At 35.5% G+C, this 15,382-nt stretch overlaps 1 protein-coding gene across 6 annotated transcripts in view; it reads left to right on the forward strand.

Moving 5' to 3' along the window:
* Window positions 1-3,614: 3,614 nt before the first annotated feature.
* trappc9 (trafficking protein particle complex subunit 9) overlaps window positions 3,615-15,382 on the forward strand; it is a 299,446-nt gene continuing 287,678 nt past the window's right edge. For 4 of the 6 annotated variants that reach the window (XM_062979970.1, XM_062979971.1, XM_062979974.1 and 1 more), the window contains exons 1-3: window positions 3,615-3,763; window positions 6,657-7,257; window positions 10,305-10,325. In XM_062979970.1, the coding sequence (XP_062836040.1) occupies window positions 6,674-7,257; window positions 10,305-10,325 (605 nt within the window). In that variant the 5' untranslated portion in view covers window positions 3,615-3,763; window positions 6,657-6,673. The remainder of the gene's footprint in view (window positions 3,764-6,656; window positions 7,258-10,304; window positions 10,326-15,382) is intronic. The other 2 variants (XM_003219482.4, XM_062979972.1) reach the window with 1 other exon arrangement.

Consider the following 15,382-nt stretch of genomic DNA (forward strand, 5'->3'; position numbering starts at 1 on the left):
CAGAAAAAGTAGTTCAATACGCAGTAATGCTATGTAGTAATTACTGTATTTATGAATTTAGTACCAAAATATCACGATATATTGAAAACATTGACTACAAAAATGCGTTGGATAATCCAGAATGTTGGATAAGTGAGTGTTGGATAAGTGAGACTCTACTGTAATTACTACATAGCATTACTGCGCATGGAACTACCTTTTCTGTCAAATTTGTTGTATAATATGATGTTTTGGTGCTTAATTTGTATAACGATTACCTAATTTGATGTTTAATCAGCTTTTCCTGAATCCCTTCTTATTATCCAATATATTTACTTATCCTGCCGGCCTGTTTATGTTGGATAAGTGAGAGTCTACTGTATATTGATCATCTTATATTATCTGCTTAGAACTGGATTATATGAGGCCCCTTCTTCACAGTTGTATAAAATGCACACTGAAGTGGATTATATGGCAGTGTGGAGTCAAGATAATCCAGTGCAAAGCAGATAATATAAGATTATAAATGGGTTATATAGCTGTGTGGAAGGACCTTGAGTCTACACTGCCATATAATCCAGTGCAAATTAGATAATCTGTGGAAGAAGTCTAAGTGAGGCCTAAATCTGCCTGTCCCCTAACTGAAACCTGGCTGTCCCTTGGTTGCTAGGCAACGAAGTGGGCAGAGATTAGCCCTCTAAACTGGCAGCAATTGGATAAAAACAATTATTGCTCTCCCTCTAATTAGGACTTTATTTTTCTTTTCTTTTTGTTGTATCAACCTAGAGGCGTGGATGATGGGTTGTGTTGTCAAATTTCGAGGTTGGGGGGCCTGTAGTTTTGTTGTTTTGTCCACTGCCCTGATGCCATCACTCTTTTATATATATAGATATTCCCTTTCCCTCCATATATATATAACTTTTGCACTACACTATTTTATTACTGTTTTATTATTGGAGGAGTTGTATGTTTTCCGGGCTGTATGGCCATGTTCCAGAAGTATTCTCTCCTGACGTTTCGCCCACATCTATGGCAGGCATCCTCAGACGTTGTGAGGTATGGAGAAACTAAGCAAGGAAGGTTTATATATATCTGTGGGAAGTCCAGGGTGAGAGAAGAACTCTTGTCAGTTGGAGGCAGTGTGAAAGCTGTAGTAAATCACCTAAGTCAGCACTGAATAGCTTCATCTCCTGGCTTCTTCCTGCCTGGGGGCATCCTTTGTTCAGAGTCGTTAGCTGCCCCTGATTGATTCACACTGGCCTCCAACTGAAAAATATATAATTTAAAATATAAAATAAAATATAAAATATAAAATTTAATATATAATAGTTAAGATTTAACTTTATACTTGCACAGTCTCAGCGCCTTCCAGTAGCTTACACCTGCTCATTACTTTCAGTCTTCCAGTCTGCTTCCACAGTAGACACTTGAGCACATGCCCAGCCATTGTCAGTTTTTACTACTGTCCTTCCCCTAGTCTAGATGATATTACAGACTCACCACAGAACGTAGTATCTTGTCCTAGTAGACAGGTTTAATTGCATATAGACTTCACAATAAAAAAGGGGGGAAATACACTGAACATGGTTCCTTATATATAATACAATTACACATAGTAATCCTTGATTGGTTACCAACTAATTGACCCAACCCAAACTTAGGATTGCATCATTGACAATCACCTGGAGTAAGCCCAAACATATTCCCCAAATGATTTCCCATATACAATCAATCAGCATTCCCAATAAAAGTCCATTAGCAGTGCATGACTCAATACATTGTAAAACCTAACAATAATAATTATAACATATTGTATATACGTGTAGTGTTCATAATATTATATTGTAATACGATGTACTAATAATACAATATAATGATATTAATTATATATTGTATTTTACATGTAATATTACTAATAATATTACCATATATTGATATAGTACAATATAGTAGTTTATTGCCAGTATTGTACTATGCTAATAATATAATATTGTATGTGAAAGTGATTTGTCAGCCGCTCTGAGTCCCCTTCCGGGTGAGAGGGGCGGCATATAAATGTAGCAAATAAAGAATAAATCTATATACAGTAGAGTCCCACTTATCCAACACTCGCTTATCCAACGTTCTGGATTATCCAACACATTTTTGTAGTCAATGTTTTCAATATATCATGATATTTTGGTGTGAAATTTGTAAATACAGTAATTACTACATAGCATTACTGCGTATTGAACTACGTTTTCTGCCAGATTTGTTGTATAACATGATGTTTTGGTGCTTAATTTGTAAAATCATAACTTAATTTGATGCTTAATAGGCTTCTCCTTAATCTCTCCTTATTATCCAACATATTCGCTTATCCAAGCTTCTGCAAGCCCGTTTATGTTGGATAAGTGAGACTCTACTGTATATAATAAAAGTGAATGTTTGTAGGCGGCCATACCCCTCATCACCCACTTTATCTCCTGCTGCGATTTAAGGGACACCGGACCATGCATGATGGGATTTACAATACCTTCACTCACTTCCTGAGACCACTGCACCTGCCACAAATGACAGAATGGAACCAAACTTGGCACACATATCCCAAATGACACTTTACACCCTGCAGCAGTTTGGAGGAGGATGAACCAAGGATTATGGGGTTTGCACTACCTCCATCCAAATTGCCTCCCACTGCAAACCCCATCGGCCACAGATCTGCAGCAATGGGCCCAGTCATAATATCCAAAACAACTCAATGCCCTCTACTAATAACCTGGGCACCGCAGGGTCCCCAAGCTAGTAATAAATAAATTTAAGACTAGTGAGAGGACAGCTTGGTATGGAAATAGACCCTAAGGCTATATCGAAATTAATCCTTTGTTCAGTCCTTTGTTCTGTCATTAGCTGCCCTCTGCCCTCAGAGTGTTGGTTCCCATCTACTGTTTTGATTTTAGAGTTTTTTTTAATACTGGTAGCCAGATTTTGTTCATTTTCATGGTTTCTTCCTTTCTGTTGCGGATGCCCCCAGGCAAGAGACAAAACCTTTCCAATGCTAATTAGGGTGATTAACTGAAACATTAATGCTGGCTTCCCAGTGACAAAGGACTCTTGCCACACCCTGGACTCTACACAGATATATATTTTTTTCCTTTCCTTGCCTAGTTTATCCATACCTCACAACCTCTGAGGATGCCTGCCATAGATGTGGGCGAAACGTCAGGAGAGAATACTTCTGGAACATGGCCACACAGCCCGAAAGACATACAACAACCCTGTGATCCCGGCCATGAAAGCCTTCGACAACACATCTTTTCCCAAACATCAGCATTTTCTCTCAAGTGCAGGCCTTCCTCAAACATAGGCTTTTTGCAACTTAGGTCAATCAAAACATATGGGACTTATAGTTATTGCAAGTATCTTTGAAAATTCTTTTTAAACCCAATACAATATAGTATATATAAACATATATGTCGTAAACATTCCAATCCAATTCCCCACTTAAGGCGCATCTACACTGTAGAATGAGCCTCCATGCCTGATTGCTATGGAAACCCTTGGAGACTCGAGCCTCCAGAGGCCACGTGACCTGGGTGACGGTTAGAGTTTTTTTTGAGAAAGGGTGGGGGAGGGGAGAGGCACGTCCAGGTGTTCCTCGCCGCGCGCATGCGTACTCCGGAGGGCTGGCCTCTCGTGCTCTCTCGCGCGCGCGGCGCCTGCGCAGTGGGCTCTTCCCTGTCTGTCTCTCCCTCCTTTGGTTTCCGGGGGCGTTTGCGGGCAGAGCCGGAGCCGAGGAGGCGGGGTGAGGAGCCTGAGGGAAAAGAAGGGAGAGAGAGAAGGAGCGAAAGGGGCCCGCGGTTGGGTGGGCCGCGGAAGGGGGAAGTGGGGCGGGGGCTGGGCGGAAGTGGGGTAGGGGCAGGAAGCACTTCCTCTTGATCCAGACAAGGCTGCTGTGCTTGGAATTAGGCGTGCCAAATGCAGGCATCCCCTCCACCCCTTACTACAGCTTTACCCCACTTGCTTTGACATGTTAAAGAGGAACACTCATAAAGGAGAACGCTTCAATGAGCAAGGGAAGGGGGGGCTGATTGAGGCGTATGTATTTGAAGGGATCATTATTATTATTCTGCAATTATTCCTTATAATATACACACACATACTTACATACAAACACACACATAGAGAGAAGACAATACAGTAGAGTCTCACTTATCCAAGCCTCGCTTATCCAAGCCTCTGGATTATCCAAGCCATTTCTGTAGTCAATGTTTTCATTTCAGCCGCGCTGAGTCCCCTCGGGAAGAAGGGCGGGGTATAAATGCATGTAATAAATAAATAAATAATATATCGTGATATTTTGGTGCTAAATTTGTAAATACAGTAATTACAACATAACATTATTGCGCATTGAACTGCTTTTTCTCTCAGATTTGTTGTAAAACATGATGTTTTGGTGCTTAATTTGTAAAATCATAACCTAATTTCATGTTTAATAGGCTTTTCCTTAATCCCTCCTTATTATCCAAGATATTAGCTTATCCAAGCTTCTGCCGGCCCGTTTAGCTTGGCTAAGTGAGACTCTACTGTATATATAAAACTATTAACACATACACACACACATATATACAATAGAGTCTCACTTATCCAACATAAATGGGCCGGCAGAACGTTGGATAAGCAAAAATGTTGAATAATAAGGAGGGATTAAGGAAAAGCCTATTAAATGTCAAGTTATGTTATGATTTTACAAACTAAGTACCAAAACATGTTTTACAGCAAATCTACAGTTTAATACATGGTAACGTTATGTAGTAATTACTGTATTTACGAATTTAGCACCAAAACATCACAATGTATTGAAAACATTGACTACAAAAACATTGGCTACTAACAAATTGACTAGAAATAAAGATAGAATTGCATAAAATGAACTTACAGTAACAACATCGTTGGAAATTAAATGCATAAAAAGTTCAGTCCTTGCTGCCTAGAGAAACAGTTGTGGATCCAGGCAGGGGGCAGACTGTGTTGGATAATCCAGAATGTTGGATAAGTGAGACTCTACTGTATATATGACAGACAAGGGATGTTGATTGAGGTTTATGTATTTGAATAGATTATTATTATTATTTTATAATTATTCTTATAATAATTATGTGTATACAGTATATATATATATATATATATATATATATATATATATATATGTATATATACATACACACACACACATATATATGACTGAGACAAGGGGTGCTGATTGAGGTTTATGTATTTGAAAAGATTATTATTATTATTTTATAATTCTTATAATAATTGTGTGTATACTATATATATATATGTATACAATATAACAGTTGAGCTTAAACCTCTGAGCTTCAGAACTTGCTGACCAAAAGGTCAATGATTCAAATCCGGGGAAGGGGTGATCTCCCATGGTTAGCCCACAGTTCAAAAGTATTCAAATGTGGTCCCCAGATGTTTTGGCCTACAACTCCTAGAAATCCCAGCCAGTTTACCAGCTGTTAGGATTTCTGGGAGTTAAACCAAAACATCTGGGGACCCATAGGTTGAGAAGTACTGGTGGGAACCCACATGTTGAGAATCACTGGTGTAGAGGCACCCTAAGATATCTTTGGGGAGCAGTGGGTCAACAGTAGAGAAAGAAGTTATATTCTTTTAATATATTTTCAAAACATATTTATGGGTTGATATAAAACACAAAAAGATCTGCTTCAAAGAAAAGAAATTACACAGGAGCATAAATGTCTGCCTTATCTCAAAACTGAATGATGATGAGGAAAATGGATTCAAGGAATACTTTTTTCCAAGGTTCTGGGAATAATATCAATGTTCTTCTGATGCTTTTTGAATGTAGCAAAGAAAGACTAGAGAAACAGGGTCATTTCATCTGTTACATTTGGCTATTTCCCATTATTACTGCTTCCATTAGTGATATTACACTATGTAGCAAAATTTGAAAAAATATTCCTCGTTTGAAAGTTATTTCCTGTTTAATTGTGCAGTACTTACTTTGAAAGTAGTTGTTCTACTCCAGAAACCTGTTTTTTGTAACTATCACAAACTATGTTGAATTGGTTGAGACTCTGAGATAGTCATTGAAAAACTATAGCAAAATGTGTTGCAAGATGTTTCTCCTGTGAAAACAAAATTGTTGCAGTTTAATAAGCTTTTTCCATTTTTAATGATGGAGCCAATTAGGAAATGACATTTATAACCCAGGAACAAAAATCATATTACATTGTGTTATGGAACTCAAGGCAAGTTACAATACAAGTTAGAATACAACTGAGACATTATGTAATGCAACAGTGAAAATAATTAAGTGGACAATCTAGTTAAACTTATAACACAATTAAAAAGGTCATTTTGGCTTCTGACCCCGTGCTCTGGGGTATTAGCTATTCATCTTAATTTGTTGCCATCTGTGAATTTTATAAACATACCTTCTATTCCATCATCCAAGTAATTGAAAGACATGAACAACTAACAAACGAATAGGCAAAGACTTTAGGAAAACATGATATGAGGTCCTACCCGAAACAAAAGTGTTTAAGAAAACCTTGTTTAAGAAAAGTAAAAGTTCAAAAAATGAATATTGTGGTTCACATTTAAAATGATACCCACTTGAATAGAAATATTGAAATGATTCATTTGGTTTCCCTTTTTTCTAGCACATACCTGATACAAAATGAGTGTCCCTGACTACATGCAGTGTGCAGAGGACCATCAGACTCTGCTAGTTGTGGTCCAACCAGTTGGAATTGTTCCTGAAGAGAGCTTTTTTAAGATCTACAAACGGATCTCGACAGTGAGTCAGATCAATGTCCGTGACTCTCAGCGTGTGCTTTATATCCGATACAGACATCATTACCCTCCAGAGAACAATGAATGGGGGGATTTTCAGACACATCGTAAAGTTGTGGGGCTCATAACCATCACAGACTGTTCTTCTGGAAAGGACTGGCCTCAGACCTTTGAAAAATTCCACCTACAGAAGGAAATATATGGCTCTACACTTTATGATTCCCGTCTGTTTGTCTTCGGGCTTCAGGGAGAAATTGCAGAGCAACCTCGTACAGATGTGGCATTCTATCCTAGTTATGATGAATGTGAAAATGTGGAAAAGAGAATTGAGGACTTCATTGAGTCTCTCTTCATTGTGTTAGAATCCAAACGTCTTGACAGAGCTACAGATAAATCAGGAGATAAGATTCCCCTTCTGTGTGTTCCTTTTGAAAAGAAGGATTTTGTAGGCCTGGATACAGATAGTAGGTAAGTAGCTTAATTTACAGATAGACATCTTTTTAAAGGTGTGCCTCTTTTCTGGCTAATTATAGACTAATTGACACAGTGCCACAGTTGGAGAAAGATTATTCCTTGAGACTAAATAGCTATTTTGAAAACAATAATTAAAGCATAGATTGCTGTCATTTACTGCTTATCAGCATTGCCATTGAACTGGTATTGTATTTTAAAAATGGATCAAAAACCTGATAAAATAATATATATGTTTTGATCATTTTTATGTTACTGAATAGTGTTGTAACTATAAACATTTTGATCATATTTGGTTGCAATAATACTCCCCTTTTTGGGCCCAGAAAGAAAGCACATGTAACAGGATTGATATAAACCTTTATTCTGTATCCCTTTTAAAATCTTGCCAGAGAGGCAAAGAACTTAGGCAAATGTCTTGGACTGTAATGTATTGATCATGAGGGAAGCAGGAGGACTCACCTCAAACTAGATGGTGCCAACATCTCACGAGTGCTAAATTTGGGGCTTCAGAAAAGGCGTTTTGGAATGTGGATCTCTCCCTGGATCTTGTCATGAAAACTGAAGGTCACTATGTTTTAAGTCAGCATTTGAAAGCTATACAAATCCGTTTGATCATGTAGAGCCTGATTAAAATATCAGTTTTTGCTTAAGGTATCCTGCAGAAACAGGTTTGTGTTTAAGGGACATCAGAACACCCATCTTTAATAACAATGTTTCATGTTCAAAGTGACCTGCTTTTGAAACAGGGAAGTTTCTGAAGCGGTTTGTAATATGATTGTGAGTAGTTTAGAAAATGAAAACTACATATTTTACTTTGCTAGAACAATGCACATATTTGATCTCTTAAGAACTTCTTGAATCCCACTCACTGTCCATGGTGCTGAAGCCTTTCCCTTTATTTTACTGATAATTGAAGTTGTCCAGACATGGAAATTAATAGGAAGACTATCTGTTAACGTGAGAAAAATGGATTGGTATCCTCAACTAAACCCTGTTAAAGTGCTTGTAGACTAGATTGAACAGCCTGAGAGTATCTGGTAGTTGATTAATACTATTTCTGTCATAAAGCAATAAGGCATTTGTATACTCATTAGGTGTACAGATATTGTTTTATTTATTTATTATTTCACAATTCTCCCAATACTCCGAAGGCAGCATAGATAGAGTTATAATGTCTTTTGCACTGAACCATCTGTGTTCTTTGCTTGTATGTATGACTTTTCAAGCCTATCCTCTCTCAAACTTTTGCCTAGTGTTCTTTTATAACAAAAGTAAGAGTGTGTTGTAGTTCTTTTCTAAGTGATATGTGCTGACAAAGCTTGTCAAAGCCCAAGGAGTTGTTGATACATTAAGTTATAGGACTCCATTGGTAGTAAAGCAATTCCCATAGAACAGGGGTCCCCAAACTAAGGCCCGGGGGCCAGATGCGGCCCTCCAAGGTCATTTACCTGGCCCCCGGCCTCATTTTTATAATATAATATTTTTATATCAGTTTTAATAATATAACATATTGTATTTATTTATTTATTTATTTGCGACATTTATATCCCGCCCTTCTCACCCTGAAGGGGACTCAGGGTGGTTTACAAGTATATATACATATAATATATTATATTATACGACGAATATTGCGATATTATTAGTAATATTGCATGTAATATAAATATACAATTATAATAGTGAATTATAATTATTACTACATTGTATTACATCATAATATTATTATTAATATTACATGTATATACAATATATTATAATATTAATATAGTATAATAGTATTATATATTATTATATCATTAAATTGATACAGGAGACATGGTGGAAAGAAGTCTTCCTGGCCCTGTCTTCTTCATTCTGGTCCAGAATGGCAGTTAGACCTTTTTTTTTTTGGGGGGGGGGGATATTACATATAATATTATAATAATAATATAATATAATAATAATAATATATTATTATTATATGTAATATAATATTATATTATAATAATATAATATTATATTACATATAATATGAATAAAATATTATAATGTTATACAATATTTTACTAATAATAATACCATATAATAATATTAATTATATGTTATATATTACATATAATATGACAGTATAGTGGTATAGTTCAATATAGTAATATATAATGCTAATATTGTGCTATGCTAATAATATAATATATTGTTTGTACATACAGCTGCTCTGAGTCCCCTTTGGTGTGAGAAGGGTGGGATATAAATGTAGTAAATAAATGCAGTAAATAAATAAATATTTTAGACTTAGGCTCACCCAAAGTCTGAAATGACTTGAAGGCACACAACAACAACAATCCTAATTAACTTGACTACCTCATTGGCCAATATCAGGCCCACACTTTCCATTAAAATCCTGATAGGTTTATTTTGGTTAAAATTGTTTTCATTTTTAAATATTGTATTGTTCTTTAATTGTTATTGTTGTATTGCACTACAAATAAGACATATGCAGTGTGCATATGAATTTGTTCGTATTTTTTTTTCAAATGATAATTCGGCCCCTCAACAGTCTGAAGGATTGTAGACTGGCCCTCTGCTTTAAAAGTTTGAGGACCCCTGCCATAGAACATAATTTAATACAAACTTGAAAATGTGAGATTGTGAAGTTCTTATTAACATTTTTGGTTGTTAGACCTCTGCCTATTCCATTCAGCATAATTTCTCCACTTTCCATTTCTATTAAAAAGAAAGAAATTGTCTGTGTTTTGCTGAAATTATACAATGATTCAAATGCAGCCATGAGTGTATTTATAGTCATAGCAATAAGGCATCACTCCTTACTTTCTGCTAACATATTAACAAGCAATTAATGATCAGTCACTTGTTCTTCTGATCGATAATCCTCATGGTGCATCTTAAAGCATTTCTTGCTAAGTAAACTGTATGAAGTAAACTGCTTTGATAGTTCTCCCCTTGGGTGGCTGCTTAATTTTTTTCCTAATCTTGTGTGTTTCTAATTTTTGTTTTGTTCCTTCCTTGTTTGTTTCTTTTTCCCTCCCATACTGCCCTGTGAGTGTGTTTTTGGGTCTCAAAAGGTAGGCTTTTGATCATGTTGTATCTTCAAAGCTAGTTAGTTTTTGTGTGCTGCCTTCTTATTTTGCCTCCACTGCCTAATATGGTGTTGCTTTTCTGTGTTTTTATTTAAGACAGCAATTAACTGTTTTTGCTTGGACTTTTAGCGTAGTTTATCTGCCTTTGGCATTTGGCAGTTTTTCTGACAGTGTTGCCATTTTTATTATTACTGCTGCTATTATTTATTATTTTGAGCAGCGGCAGGGAAGGAGTAAGTAAAACAGCAATAAAACAATGAAGCTGCTGGCTTCCAGAACTTGCTATTTTGTGTTTGGTTTCTTTGTTCTCTTTTGTTTAAAACAGAACAGTTATGTTAAGCACTAATCTGTTCAGTTTTAAAACTTTGAGTTTTTTATGCCATGAAACATAATTGTTATTGCTGATTTTTAGAAGTCTGAGTGATGTTACAATTCGAAGTAATTGTAGTGAGCATGTCATCTGAACTTTGTGAAATATATATTTTGTAACCCTTTACATGAACACCTTTGCCAACTCATTTTGCATGTTTGCTTGTTTAGCTTTCAAGAGCTGATAATTGCCAATGGTTTGTTTGTGATGCAATTATCTTGCAATTAGAAATGAAAGATATATTTAAAAATCCACCTCTGATTATTATAAATGATTATAGAAGTATGGTGTATTTTAACTACTCTGTGTTTGGAAAGAAGAGTGGAGGTTTAGAAGCAAGCATTAAAAATACAGGATTTATCTTAACTACAGGTTACAAAGTGTATGTTACAGTGGACTGATTTGGATCTAATACAAACTATGTGACTGAGTCTTAGGCCACACAATCATCCATTAACAGCGTATTAACTTCATTTTGCAAAGAACTACAATTTGCTCTTGCCTTACAACTGGGAAATGAAGATTTATGCAAGCGATGGTTTCCATGAAAATCAGAATGAGAAACCATGATTAAAAAGTTGTTTCCAATTCTGGTTCATGCCTTTCCATGACACTGGAATTGCAAACCTGAGTCTCATTGCTTTCTTATTTGGTCTTAAATGTCTAGAAATGCTCCTTGTTTGATTGCCTTGTTATAATTCTACTTCCTTTCATGAACAAATGGCCTACCCATCTTATGTCTGCCTTTCTACACTCAGGTATTGGGTGGTCTTTTTGGCCTTTTCAAATCCTGGCTGCTAACAATTTTATTCATTTTCTGCTTCTACCTATTTAAATTGCAGAATGGCATGGCATCTTTTACCTTCAGTTCCAAGGATGGCTTGTGTTTAGTCAAAGACATTTGTGGCAACCCATGGTTTCTGTAGTCTATTATGATATTAGAAATTTTATTGTTGCTTTTGTCTCCTACTCCTCAGACAAACAAGATTTCTAAATTCTACAGTTTAAAAACTATTAAACAAAAGTAAAAGAGACAAGGAGGGAAATGTAAAACAGGTGGCTGTTCTTCTAGCAACCATCTTGAACTGAAATTCAAAGGGAAGTTAATGGATGGGAAAATTCCTGTTCACAGAGAGGAAAAACTATTTAAAACTGGCCCCTCATCAGTTCAGTTAATTCTTTGTTTTTACAATTACAAGAAAAATGGGAAAAAATCAAGCCAGGGAGTTCTTGTTATCTTCTGAATGTGACCATCAAGGGGGAAAAACAAAACAGGAAATAAGACGTTCTCAAAACAAACAAAACAGCAGCTGACATCAGGGACAGAACTCCAAACAGATAATAATCAATACTGTAAGAAATATAAAAGATGCTGAAAATAATAGCTTATAGCAAAATAATATAATTAAAGATAATGCAGCGTACAAATGTGTATATGAAACAACAGTAGCTTCAATATACAAGGGTATCACATATCAATGAAGGATATCTCAGACTTGACAACGAAGCAGAGCTTTAGGATTTTTAGTATAATTTTTATGGACGACCTCAGTAGCCTGAGGCCCAGGGAATTTTGTGTCATGTAATTTCTGTTGTTTTAACCATTGTTTGCCATTTTGAGTCCCACCCATGGGTGAAAAGATGGATAAAAATAAATAATTCAAAATAAAATATTGATTTCCTTATACTGTATATGAAATAATTTAAATACAAGTAAATATCCCATTTAAATATTCAGTCCTGTATGTGAATATGAAAACAAAATAAAATCTAACAGCTGTGTACTATTGAAAACAAAGAGCTTCTACGGGGACTTAGGGATGTGGAACTATTTCAAAGAAACTTACTCAGTAATTTGATGAGAATGAAAATTTCCAAAGTAACCCTAATGATCACAGATGAATCCCAGGATTCTGAGTAGTGTCTAAATTAATCATGTTAATATAGTTTTAAAAAAAACAACAGTTAAATACAAAAATGCAATGAATCAGACTTCATAATGAGCCACCAATTTAAAAGATCTCATATACAAGTGTAGGCAGTATGCACTTACATAGAGAGCAAGCAGAATTAATGCGTAAGAAACGTCAGGTGGCTTGATGACAGAGCTGCCAGGTTTTGCCCTGACCAACTAACAAAACAACTCAGATATAGTAGGACATTAAAAATGAACAACATAAAGGCAGCCTTCTACAAAGTACAGTAGAGTCTCACTTATCCAAGCTAAATGGGCTGGCAGAAGCTTGGATAAGCGAATATCTTGGATAATAAGGAGGGATTAAGGAAAAGCCTATTAAACATCAAATTAGATTATGATTTTATAAACTAAGCACCAAAACATCATGTTATACGACAAATTTGACAGAAAAAGCAGTTCAATACGCAGTAATGTTATGTTGTAATTATTGTATTTACAAATTTAGCACCAAAATATCACAATATATTGAAAACATTGATTACAGAAATGGCTTGGATAACCCAGAAGCTTGGATAAGCGAGGCTTGGATAAGTGAGACTTTACTGTAAGTGGAAATACTGATCCACTTAAAGATTCCTAGTGTATATGGTAGTCATTATAAAAATCAGTAAAAATATAAATACACTAATAAACCCAAGATGGCATTTTAAATAATTAAATGCAGTGGATTTATATGTGTGTGTGCGTGTATATCCAAAATGATTCTTTTTGAAGGAAGCAATTCTACAAAGAAATATGTTCAAACAGATGAAGCCGAATTTGTTAAATGCCAAAAATCCTCAAGGAATAGCATGAATCACATGTTGTGAAATGTTCAAAGAGTGTAGTATTCAAATTATTATTGCTCAGTTTACTTTTATATTCAATCACTCTTGATCTAAGGCCTCTTGATGCTAGCCTAATGCAAATATTTAAGCATTTATGCATGGGTAGAAGATAAAATACAGCAGATGGTCTGAATTGTAGTTGATACAGGATTTATTGTATACCTGTGATTTCTGAAAGAGTGACTAAATCTCTTAGTGTGCTGACAAAACAAGCTAATGCCACGTTAGTAGTGGTCTATTGTAACAGAAAGAGTATGATCAACATTAAGAAAGTCATATTATTTCTACCCACTACTTTGGTTGCCTTGGGTCCTATATAAAGAGAAAGGTGGGATAAAAATAATAAGTAAGAATTAGTCAAACTTAATCTTGTGATGAGTGTGCATGTGACCATCTGAGGAAAGGTGGAAGTCGGTGTTTGCGAGCTCCTCTCATCTGCATCCTCTATCATCATCACCATCTGTATACATGGCAATTTACACAAGAGGTTTGCAATTGTTAATTTGACAGTTGCTTCTTCTCAGGCTTACAATCTAAAAAAATAGGGAATACACAAGGAAAGGGGGTGGAATTGGTTGTTGTTCTTTCAAGGTGAGGTGCGCGGCAACAGGGATGGATGGACAGGCTTTCATAAGTTGTTGATTCTGAGCATGATAGAGTTGTGCCTGCCTCTTTTTCAATCCATCTAGAAGCCATCACTTCAGAAACACATTGTGCTGTAATGACTCTGTTGACCGCTTGTAAATAGCATTGGTTGTTGTTTAAAAAAAGTTGATGTGGAAATTTATGGTATAGTAATTAATTAGAAAAATATATTGACAAAAATCCTAGCTAACCACATACTTCATTTGATTATGGGCAGATGCCTGCACTTTAGCATATTGTTATTTTTTCTTTTAAATTGTCTCCTGAATTGCTTGATACTAGAATCTCAGTGGGTCTGCCAAAGATTTTGTGGGATTATAATATACAGTAGAGTCTCACTTATCCAAGCTAAATGGGCCGGCAGAACCGTGGATAAGCAAATATCTTGGATAATAAGGAGGGATTAAGGAAAAGCCTATTAAACATGAAATTAGGTTATGATTTTACAAATTAAGCACCAAAACATCATGTTATACAACAAATTTGACAGAAAAAGTAGTTCAATACGCAGTAAAATATCATGATATATTGAAAACATTGACTACAAATAAAGCTTGGATAATCCAGAATCTTGGATAAGCGAGTCTTGGATAAGTGAGACTCTACTGTAGTTATAACTCTGACTTTGTTATACTGTAACTGCACGTTTTTCACAGTGAGTTGTTGAGTTGATTGTGTTACTATCTTGAGGGACAGAGTGAAAAAGTTCTCTAACCTCTTGAAACAGTTCTTCTGGATGACTTAGGATGGTGATACGTATTGTTATATGAAATGTTATTATACAGATTGTGAGTAGTGGTTTCTATTTTTGGTTATTAAAACATCCTATTAGATAAATACCAAGGAGTGTTAAACAAGTGAGGATTTTCACTCTGCTCATAATCAATTGGATTTAGGCTTAAAGTAGCCTATTAAAACTATGTGATCATCTCTTTTGTTTTGTCTTGGCACTAGTCAGGATAATTGCAAAAACAGCTACATATTGAACATGTTCTATGTCTGTTATTTCATTCTGCTCTGTGGTATGAAAGCTTTATCAGTGTGACAAGTTGTGCAGTGTTCAAGTAATACTGAAGCGTACACCCCCTTCTTTTTACATTTTGTGTATGTAGTATTTTAGCATTCTTGATCACCTATTTGAATCTGAGATAGAAGTTGTCCATTTTATTTTTAATGAAGAATTGTAACTGTGAAGAGTTTTCAATAAAAGCAGAATTTTATG

This window comes from Anolis carolinensis, chromosome 4 (assembly GCF_035594765.1).
Source record: "Anolis carolinensis isolate JA03-04 chromosome 4, rAnoCar3.1.pri, whole genome shotgun sequence".
Taxonomy (NCBI): Eukaryota; Metazoa; Chordata; class Lepidosauria; order Squamata; family Dactyloidae; genus Anolis; species Anolis carolinensis.